Below are 11,723 nucleotides of genomic sequence, written 5' to 3' on the forward strand. Positions count from 1 at the left end.
GGCTGATGGAGACCCAGATATGATGGCCACCTGCAACTGCACGTAGGGAGTGGAGAGGGCTCAACAAAGGAACAATGGATTCTGCCAACACTTAGAGAAAGCTGCCCCTCCAGCCCTCGCCCTGAAGCCAGACAACTCAGTTCTTTCTCATATGCCCCTGGCACTTTTCAAGCAGCTGCCCCAGCACTGGAGCTCAGAGCAAGTGAGTCTGTCAGCAAGTAAGGCCAGGCTTGGGCCCTTTAAGAGGAAGGTCTGTCTCAGCCGCAACCTCCACTGGTTTTCTCAGCCAGAGGTTGTGGAGACTTCTCTTCCTGGCACTGGAATCCTGAGATGGGGAGTCCAGTGTGCGGCCGGGCCCCCTCACTCCTCAGGTAGGGGAGAGGGCTCTGCAGCCAAGATAGCACCCTCTCCTTCTTGATCACCACACAGTCATGGGATTGGGCTGTTCCGCGTCTCCGCCCCTCCCACAATTATGCGGTGACCTTTTATTTGAGGTGACCTAGCTGGAGGGCTTCTGTTCAGCCAGACCTCTGGCAATTCTGTGTATTGGTTGCTCTGTAGTTTTGTTATAATTTTGGTGTGGTGGCTAGAGGAAGCGTGTACAGCCTTTACCTTCTATGCCACCTTGAATACCAAAGGGGGGAGGTGAACAGTAGTATTTTGAAAGAAAAAAATTTTTTTTCTGAGCAGTAGCTCTCCACGTTTGGTTTAAAATATTCAGTAAACCATGTTGAGATGTTCTGTCATCCAAGCTTATTCAATTTATAGAGCACAGGCAGAGTAGACAGCACAATTCTTAAGGGCCCTAGAATTTTTCAGAGTGAGAAATGAGTACTGACTTCATATTAAAACATCAGCAACATTAGCCCTAATAAGAGAGAACACCTGTTCTTTGAAGCTTTAAAGCCAGGCTTTGACCTCTCTGCTGTGAAAATCCTCTATGGCATCTTTATCCAATATATGACTGTTTTGTCTACACTGAAAACCTGTTGTTTAGTGTAGTCACCTTCACTAAGTATCTTAGCTAGATCCGGATAACTTGCTGCAGCTTCTACAGCAGCACTTACTGCTCCACCTTGCACTTTTATGTTATAAAGATGGCTCGTTTCCTTAAACATCATAAACCAACCTCTGCTACCTTTAAACCTTCCTTCCGTGTATTCCTCTCTCTCTCTCAGCCTTCACAGAATTGAACGGCCTTGCTCTAAAGCTTAAGAGAATGTTGTGCCTAGTTTGATCTTCTATCTAGACCTGTAAAACTTTCTTCATGTCAGCAATAAGCCTGCTTCACTTTATTATTGGTGTGTTCACTGGATTAGCACTTTTAATTTCCTTCAATGACTTTTCCTTTGTATTTGCAACTTGGCTACTGTTTTGCACAAGAGATCTATAAAGATCCTTTCCTCAGCTATGAAAGTTTGTGTAATGAGTACATTATCCATGGTGCATTTTATTTTCACATTAAGTGCATTTGTCAGTCACTAAGTTAGCCATGGCAGAGGAGAGTCCCTTGAATTTTGCCTAGACCTTCAGGTTAGAGGATTCTAAATGATACCATATTATGTGAGACAACATGGCAACGTTAACAGGTCTGAGGTGTCAGTATGTGTCTCAGAAATGTGAGTGAATTTAACACCCTAAGCAGTGAGATGATCCTCTAAGATTGAGGGTTACTATATGCAGAGAGAACACACACACACACACACACACGGAAGCAACCTTGATTTGTACCTGGGTATTGTGAGGCAAGACATTTCCAGTTCTTTATGCCAGAGTGGAAGGAGTTGTTGCTGTCGATGAAATGAGAAGCTATATCATTGTCAAAGGAACTATAACACTGTGCAAAGGGTCTTGATTCTTGACCAGGGGATTCTCTAGGGCTAACATGATAACCTGGTATTTGACTAATCAATCTGAAGCTTGAGTCCGATCTTTGTGCAGGGATGGCCTGTTTGACCTAGGAACAGAACACAGCATCTGTGCAGTAAACTCCATCAGATTAGTTGCAACTCGCTGTCCATAAAAATAAAAACTCCCTAGTCTCTCATGTGCTTCCAAGTGACTCCCAAAGTGGCCAATGTATCTAGAAAAGTGACCTTTTCAGCAGAGAAATGGGAACACTCTTACACCTCTAGGAGGGGTGTGCCAGAGGTAGCATTTGTGCCTCTATTCTGCAAGTATCAGTATCTCTTCAATGAGGAGGTATCTGTATAAAAATCTGAGGAGATTTTGCATCCGTGACCCAAGATGAATTTGGGAAGCTTGCACTAGAGGATCACCACCTAGGCCTTAGGAGGGCCCTCCATTTACAGACAGACTCTGTCAGTTGCTAGCAGTGGAGGCTCTAATTGTGTGCAGACCCAGCTGAATAGTTTTGGGTACAAGAATGCCTTGGGCAATTTAGGTCCAATTTATGAAGGGGTGGAGTTTAGAGACTTTTGATGCGTAAAAGTCTTCTAAAGGCTTTATACATAAAGGGGTATGGGGAAGGAGATAATGGAGTGAATGCTATTTCAACAAATTCTAGAGCCATTTGTTTCCTCATTCAAAGTCAGTCAGTTTTTAAGTGTTGTGTAACCACTTAAACCAAATCAATCTAATAAATATTCTACAGCTGGGATTGGTGTGGCCAAAGGAAATGTGCCCAAGACATCAGTTCTGCCACTGCTTCTGTTGCCTTCTCAACTCACAGCCCTATAATGTTGCCTCAGAAAAATCTTCTAAAGTGGGATATGCATAGATTTCTAAAGATGATTACAAGCAAGCAGGTACAAGTAGTCTTGACGTGGTAAACAAGGAGTTGGAAATGGTCTAAAGATGGCAATGGAAGGAAATGATGCTGACGCCCGTGACTGAGGATGTCCCCAGGCAGATCCCACTTGGGCTACACCTTTGTTTCAGAGCCACAGCACATCCACAGATCTGTCCAAGCCTGATTTAAACTCCAGGACAGATTCTGGGAACCCTCCCATTTAGAATGATCCCTGTGTAAAGTGTCGAACACATAAAAAACAAGGTTCAGGAGAGCTTGTGTTTTCACAAATGTATAGTAACACTGCCGTCAAAAGATGAAAAACATGCCATCTCACCAAGAGAACACTCTTGTAGTGCCTATTTGGAAGAAAACCCTCCAGTATGTAAGACACCACAAATATCTGTGACCTAAATCAATAGGAAGTCCCAAGTCCCAGATAACAATGCCCAAACTCATAACCACATATTTTATATACACAATGTTTATAACAATTGCAAAAATGAAGATGGACCATATGTACATTTTTATCAACAGGAATCTTTCCTGTTGATCACAGAAATGCAGGAAATTCTATAGTGCTATGCTCTATGTACTTTTGCACCCAAGCAGTTCCTCATAGTCTTTAAAGTACATTACATGGTGGAATTCAAGTGATTGATAATGACATAATCACTCACTGAGACTCATACCCTCATAGAAAAGATATATACACAACCCAGTCAATTATCTCATATTTAATGGTTTACTTTGCTTCAAATCCCTTCTTTCCATTTTATAAACCAAACTTTTATTATTTGTTCAATAACTCTCTTTTAAATATAAGTGCCAGGACTGCAAGAACTTGTTTCAATATTTCTATATTCAACCAAGTGCCTTGATTATTTGTGCTAAACTGGGTATATTCTTAAGTGCATGGCAATGAGTGGCAATGAAACATTAACATCAAGAGTATATAGTCTCAAGTGCCCATCAACAGACAATTGGATAAAGAAGATGTGGTACATATATACAATGTAATCTTACCCATAAAAAAGAATGAAATCTTACCATTTGGGATAAGATGGATGGACCGAGAGGGTATTATGCTAAGTAAAATAAGTCAGATAAAGACAAATACCATACGATCTCGCTTTTATGTAGATTCTAAAGAACAAAATAAATGAACAACAACAAAAAAACAGACTCATAGATACAAAGGACAAACTGATGGTTGCCAGATGGGAGAGGGGTTGTGGGGCTGGGTGAAAAAGGTGAAGGGATTTAGAAGTACAAATTGGTAGTTACAAAATAGTCATGGGGATGTGAAGTACAGCATAAGGAATATAGTCAATAATATTTTAATAAGTATGTATAGTGCCAAATGGGTACTAGACTAATCCGAGGGATCATTTCATAAATTACATTAATGTCTAACCACTATGTTGTACACCTGAATGTCAACTGTAATTGAGAAATAACAAGAGTATATAGTCTCTGAGAAAGGCTTGATTGGACCAATAGTCCTGTTTTTCTCCCTTGCTAGGTTGTATTCTCTCAGAATTTACCTAGACCTCAGCTGAGTCATAAGGAGATATTTGAAAAAATATGTAAAATACCAAAAAGTAAATTTGTGTATTTTAACTGAGGTATTTCATTTAAAAAAAAAGGTGGGGGGGTGGGCAGTGTTACTAATACACCATAGGAAATATATCAGTGTTTAGATAATAAGGAGGAAAGTCAAAAGCTGTTCCAGAGGACCAGGAGCTGGCCTTGCATTCATTGTAAGGTCAACTTATTTCCTGTTTTTCCTGTTAAAGAAAACAGTCACACAACTCCTTCATCAAAGGTAACTGGCGACTATGACGGACTAAGATATTTAAAAGGGTATGTTGTAACCATCTCTCTAAAAATGTTAAAAGATAAAGTTTCAAATCACAAAATTTAGTAATAGTCCCCTCTTCTTACTAATATGACTAATGGGGACTTCTTACAAATTAAATTTAGCTCCATTATGATGTTTCTGCCTTCTAAAAAACAATGTTTATACCAATGACAGTATGAAGTTTACCTCCTCACAGTATTCAATACAGAGAAAAGTCTTGCTTCTTTGAATGGCAATCCAATCACCCTACAGAAGCCAAACTCCTGTAAGAATTACTTTTCAGCACCCTGTTATTGTTATAGTCAGAGTGTATTATGGTCTGTGGTTACTCTTCCTAGAATGCATTACACACCTCTTTTTGCCTATAGGCACAATCTTGGTCACCAACAAGAGGGCACTGATAAAAACCATGATCTGAGTTTTTGGTAGTAAGAATAAATGAAAAGCGAGTTTCAGGACAAAAATTTTAAGTATAAAAGAATAAAAAATAAAGTTAGCTGAAAAAATATGTGAACTTGTATGCACATAATACTGACTCATAATGTATAAAGATTAAATGAAAAAAACTGCAATGTTTATCTGAAAACTCGTAATTATAATGGGACATTTTCATATACCCTCCCAATATGTGAAAAACACAATATTAGCATACAACAGCTTGGAAAAGTTAGTGAAATATTTCTATAAAACAACTAGAGAAGTGTTCCTTTGTTAGAAAAATGCACATACATTTAAATACATGCAACCAAACAACTGAAAACACATTGCAGGATTACATTCAGCTACAAGTAATAAGAAACACCTTCTTTCTTCCTGACGGAAGGAAGGCACTTATTCTTACATGAAATGACTGGGTCAAGGCGGCCAGTATACTATGCAGGAGAGGAAAAAAGAACACCTATGTCATTCTTTTTGATGGCACCACTGCAGATGTCGTGATTAATCAGGAAAACATACTCATTAGCACCACTAACAGCATAAAACTGTTTCTTTTACAAATTAGACCCTCTATGGGTATAATCCAGAGAAGAGGGGAATCAGAGAATACTCTCAAGCAGGAAAGTCTGAGTTAATTTCCTGGTGCACACAAGAAGGCTTACAGAAAAATCCACATTTTGATGGAACTTTAATATGGATTTTGTCAAAGTATCAGTGGAAACCTATACCAATAAGAAAATGGAAATCGAACAGTTGGTGGTAGTTCTGAGAACAGTCTCGATTGGAAAGGCAAAGACTCTGGAAAATTGGAGAAAGACTGTCCTCAAAGTTCCTATACATCTGTCTCTTTCTCAGTATGGTGATCACAAAATCTGACTAACATGTTCTTCATTTCTCCCTTCCAAATCTCATACAAGTGAGGCTACTGGTGAATTCTAAGATGCAACCATAAAGGAGATGGATTCTGGAAAATCTAGTTCCTTCTCTTACCAATAAGGCAGGATATCTCCTAGTCTAGTTTTATTCTATGACAGATCTCTCTTCTTAAAGTCTATCACCAAATACAATTGAAAGGAAGGACAAAAAGCAAAGGCCCAAATACAAAATGAATAATGAATATCAAACTATGTTCTTTCATAAACTTGCCATACATAAAAATTTACTCCAAATGTTTTTTAGTATAAAAATTGGAAAAGGCTCTTATACCTATCACTCCCCCCCAACCCCCGCAAAAAGCTTTTGCTAGAGAGATAGGATATATACAATCAGAGATATCCAGGTACTGTTGCAAGGATAGTAGGACAATTCCAAACATCAAACTTTCATTTTTCATGGCCCCTAACACAGAACAAAGAAAACATTATGAAAGAAAGAAAAAAAAACATCAAAAAGTTAAACCTAATTGCGTATTACAAATATACTTCAACTGACCCATGGATACAATAGGCTTCAAAATGGGGGGGAAAGAGAAAACATTCACAATTTTGAGGAAAAGCATTACCTATTAATCTTACATATTGTTGAAAGATGACTCAGAATAATCTTACCTCAGTATTCATTTCTGAAAATTAGTAGTAGAAATACACATTCCAGTAATGTACTTTCAGAAAGAGGCTTAATAAATACAAGATATTTACAACTTTAATAGCAACTCTTCCATGTTGAAAGTTTTCTGGAACATTACATGTGGTTTAATTACCACCAAGCTTTCTCCTGTTACTTGCATTATATTTGTTTTTGGTGGCAGTTTTTACTTGTTTACATTCAAATCCAATAGTCACTTCGTGCCTTCAGAAAAACCAACTGGGATGATAAAGGTTTCCTCACATCATGAACACTCATATAGTGTCTCCATAGTGCATGTTCTCATGAGTCTTCAAATGGTTGTGTGAAAAATGAAGGCTTTACTACAATGTTACATTCATAGTTCTCTCTGACATGAGTTTTTTTTTTTTTTCATGTATCCAAAGGTAACTGGGACACCTAAATGCTTTACTACATTTTTTACATTCATAGGGTTTCCTCCCAGTATGATTTGTGTTGTGTATTTGGAAACCTAGATGAGAACCGAAAGCTTTACCACATTGCTTGTTATTCAAAGGATCTTTGCTGTGAGGCCTTTCGTGTGTTTGTAAGAAACTTATCTGTAGGCTTAATGCATTGTTTACAATTCACTGGGGTCCTCTCTTGTGTAATTTTTCATGTTTTTTAAGATAACCTAGACACCTGAATGCTACACTACATGCTTTATATTTACAGGGTTTCCCTCCACGTGAGTTCTTTCATGTCTTCGAAGATAACTACGACAAATAAATGCTTTAGCACATTGCTTACATTCGTAGGGTTTCTCTCCAGTATGCGTTCGTTTGTGTGCTTGGAAGAATTTGTGATCTGTGTAGGCTTTACCACATTGTTTACATTCATAGGGTTTCTCTCCAGTGTGAGTCCTTTCATGTATTCGAAGAGAAGTGGAACACCTGAATGCTTTCCTACATTTTTTACATTCATAGGGTTTCTCTCCAGTGTGAGTTCTTTCATGTGTTTGTAAGGAACTCTGAACTCTGAAGGCTTTTCCACACTCCTTACATTCATAAGGCTTCTCTTGAATGTGAGTTATTTCATGTTTTCGAAGATCACTGGGATACCTGAAGGCTTTATTACATTTTTTACATTTATAGGGTTTCTCTCCAGTGTGAGTCCTTTTATGTTTTCGAAAACTAGAAGAGTATCTGAATGCTTTTCCACATTCCTTACATTCATAGGGTTGATCTCGAGAATGAATTCTTTCATGTGTTTGTAAAGAACTATGATGTCTGTAGGCTTTTCCACATTGTTTACATTCATAGGGTTTTTCTCCAGTGTGAATGTTTTCGTGTCTTTGAAGATCACTGGGTGAAATAAATGATTTACTACATTTTTGACATTTGTGAGGTTTCTCTCCAGAGTGATTTCTTTCATGTCTTCGAAGATGACTGGCTGAACTGAAGGCTTTACCACACTGTTTACATTCGAAAGGTTTTTCTACACTGTGATTTCTTTCATGTATTTGGAAACAGAGATGAGACTTGAAGGCTTTACCACATTGTTTACACTCGTATAGTTTCACTCCTGTGTGAATCCTTTTATGTGACTGAAGATCTTGATGACGTGTGAAGGCTTTTCCACATTCTTTACACACATAGGATTTCTCTCCTTTATGAGTCCTTTCATGTGCTTTCAAACTTAGATAATATCTGAAGGCTTTTGCACATTGTTTACACTGATAGTTTTTCTCTCCGGTGTGGATGGTTTCATGTATTTGAAGAGAATTCAAAGAACTCAAGGTTTTTCCAAATTGTTTACATACCGAGGGTTTCTCCCCAGTATGACTTCTTTCATGTGTTTGGAGGGAAATGTAAACTCTGAAGGCTTTACCACATTCTTTACATTCATAGAGTTTCTCTCCACTGTGAGTCCTTTCATGTCTTTGAAATGAGCTGGAAAAAATAAATGCTTTCTCACATTTCTTACATTTATAAGGTCCTTCTCCTGTGTGAGTGATCATGTGTACTCGAAGGCTTGAGAGAGCACTAAAGGCCTTCCCACATTCCTTACATTTATAGGTCTTTTCCCCAGTATGGCTTCTTTCGTGTCTTTGAAGAGAATGGAGAGAATTGAAGTCTTTATTACATTTTTTACATCCATAGGGTTTCTCTCCTGTGTGAGACCTTTCATGTGTTTTTAAAGTTTTATGATATCTAAAGACTTTACCACATTGTTTACATTTATAGGATTTCACTCCTGTGTGAGTCCTTTCATGTGACTGAAGACCTTGATAAGATGTGTAGGCTTTTCCACATTCTTTACATTCATAGGGCTTCTCTCCTTTGTGAGTCCTTTCATGTGTTTTAGGGGTTTCATGATATCTATAAGCTTTTTCACATCGTTTACAATAATAGGGTTCCTGTCCAGGGTGGGATCTTTCATGAATTTGAAGCGAAGTTGAAAAACTAAAGGCTCTCCCACATCCCTTACATTTATAGGGCTTGTCCTCACATATCAGATACTCACGCGGCTTGTGTCCGCTGTGACATTTTATATGCCTATTATGAGATGACTGCTGCATGAAGCCTTTACCACACACATGATTTTCCCATGGTTTTATTTCAGAAAGAGTTTTCTTGTTCAGATTGAGATTTGAAATAACACTGAAGTTTTCTCCACATTGACTACTCTCTTTCGTTGCATAGATTTTGTCTATCATATGACTTCTGTAAAAACCAAGATGCACATTAATGACTTATTAGTAAAAGGTTTAAACTATATTTTTATGACTTATACCAAAAGTATAGGTTTTCTGCCTTGTCTACATTGTTTGAAATTGGACATACTGAATGTTCTATAAAGAACTTTGCCTTGTTATTGAAACAATATTCATATATAGGCTTTATTTCTATTGTTTGCGAGAGAACTATTTTGCAAACACTAAACATCTATATCATATATAAAAAAGTAATTTGGTAAAAGTGTTCTGAGAATAAATTTGGAGAAGGGGTTGTTTTGGTTGCTTCTTTTTAAAACTTTGTAGCATACCAGGATGCCCACGTAAGACAATGTTTTTTATTATGCGTGTGACTCACCTTAGTGTTCTCCCATGGTTTTTGTGCTGATCTTTGGTGTCATGTTTTTCCCATTTCTTCCCTAAAATGCAGACCAACAAAAATGAATCGAAAGTATTTGAAATTATAGAAAAATTATTAGATTCTAGGTCCATGAATGACTGTCACAATGCTCAGTTTACTGACCAATGGCCTCCCTTCCCACATTATACATCTTCGAACAATGCTAATGGGCAGAAAACACTTATCCTCTAATTGACGAGGTGAAAGTAAGCTGTCATCCTTACCCACTGAGGCCAGGCTCCTGATGGTTTCCCGCATCACATCTCTATAGAGTTTCTTCTGTGAAGGATTCAGTAAGACCCACTCCTCCAGGGTGAAGGTCACAACCACATCCTCAAAGGCCACTGAGTCCTAAATCATCCAACATGTGTATATTGTAAGATGTTGTGAGACTGACAGCAGTGGACATCTATATTCTATTTATAGGAAGGTTACATATGACTCTGTCATCTCCAAACATTTATTCTATGACCTGGTCATCAGAAACATTCTCTCTTCATACTTTCTCATAAATTTAACAGCGTCATATACATATGGAAATTATTTTCACACTTTCACAGTGATCACATTACATCTTTTTTCTCTAATGGTAAGGTAAAGAGCATGCTGGGAAAGGATGGAAATGCTATACAAATAAAATGAATATAACTTTAAAAACATCAATTCCTTGTTAGAAAAAATCTTTCATGTCCTTCCATATTACCCACCATTTATAGCACTCCATGACGCAGAGGGTCACATCTGCATGACGTTTCAGTGAATAAAAACATAGTGGGAAACTGGAAGATTTTTCTTCTATTCTCATCACTAAAAATGAAAGTCCAGGTGGTCATACTGTCCTAAAGTCCTCCAGGCCATTACAAATACAGGCGTACCTCATTTTATTTTGCTTCGCTTTTGTGTACTTTGCAAAAACTGTATTTTTATCAACATTGGAACCAGACCCTCCACTAGCAAAGAGTATGACTCACCAAAAACTAAAACAATGGTAGCATTTTATAGCAATAAAGCATTATTTTTTTTAATTTTTCAATTACAGTTAACATTCAATATATTACTTCCAGGTGTACAGCATAGTGGTTGGACATTATATAATATCAAGTAATCCACCTGATAAATCTAGTGTTCTCCTGACACCACACATAGTTATTACAATATTATTGACTATATTCCCTATCCTGTATTTTACATCCCCACAATAAAGCTTTTTTAGTTAAGTACATACATAGAAGCACAAAAGACCCTGAATTGCCAAAGCCATCCTGAGAAAAAAGAACAAGGCTAGAGGCATCACTCTGCCTGACTTCAAATTATACTACAAAGCGACAATAATCAAAACGGCATGGTACTGGCAGCAAAACAGATAAATGGACCAGTGGAACAAAATTGAGAGTCCAAAAGTAAACCTATATTTAAATGGACAAATAATTTTCGACAAAAAAAGCCAAAAACATACAGTGGAGAAAGGAAAGCCTCTTTAATAAATGATGCTGGGAAAACTGGAAAGCCACCTGCAAAAGAATGAAACTAGACTTGTCTATCACCACACACCAAAATTAACTCAAAATGGATTAAGGACCTAAATATGAGACCTGAAACAATAAAATGCATAGAAGAAAACATAGGAACAAAACTCAAGGACCTTGGACTTAAAAAGGATTTTATGAATTTGACCTTAAAAGCAAGGAATGTAAAAACAAATAAGTAAATGAGACTACATCAAACTAAACAGCTCCTGCTCAGCAAAAGAAATTGTCATCGTGGTAAAGAGAGAACCATGCAAATGGAAAAATATATTTGCAAGCAATGCCTCTGATGAGGGTCTAATATTCAAAATATACAAAGAACTCATACAACTCAATAACAACAACAACAACAAAAAACAAACGATCCAGTTAAAAAATGGGCAGAGGACCTGAACAGACACTTCCTTCTAGAAGACAATCAAATGGCCAACGAATATTTTAAAAGGTGCTCAACATCGCTAGCTATTAGGGAAATGCAAAGC

General features: G+C 37.6%; 1 protein-coding gene across 1 annotated transcript in view; it reads right to left on the bottom strand.

Annotated features, from left to right (window-relative positions):
- Positions 1-5,323: 5,323 nt before the first annotated feature.
- Positions 5,324-11,723, bottom strand: part of LOC102895082 (zinc finger protein 14-like) — a 14,055-nt gene continuing 7,655 nt past the window's right edge. The window contains exons 2-4 of the mRNA XM_006911745.3: positions 9,940-10,066; positions 9,674-9,734; positions 5,324-9,304 (exon numbers count right to left, since the gene is read on the bottom strand). Coding sequence (XP_006911807.2) covers positions 7,288-9,304; positions 9,674-9,734; positions 9,940-10,066 — 2,205 coding nt within the window. The 3' untranslated portion in view covers positions 5,324-7,287. The remainder of the gene's footprint in view (positions 9,305-9,673; positions 9,735-9,939; positions 10,067-11,723) is intronic.

The sequence above is a fragment of the Pteropus alecto genome, unplaced genomic scaffold, assembly GCF_000325575.1.
Source record: "Pteropus alecto unplaced genomic scaffold, ASM32557v1 scaffold304, whole genome shotgun sequence".
NCBI lineage: Eukaryota > Metazoa > Chordata > Mammalia > Chiroptera > Pteropodidae > Pteropus > Pteropus alecto.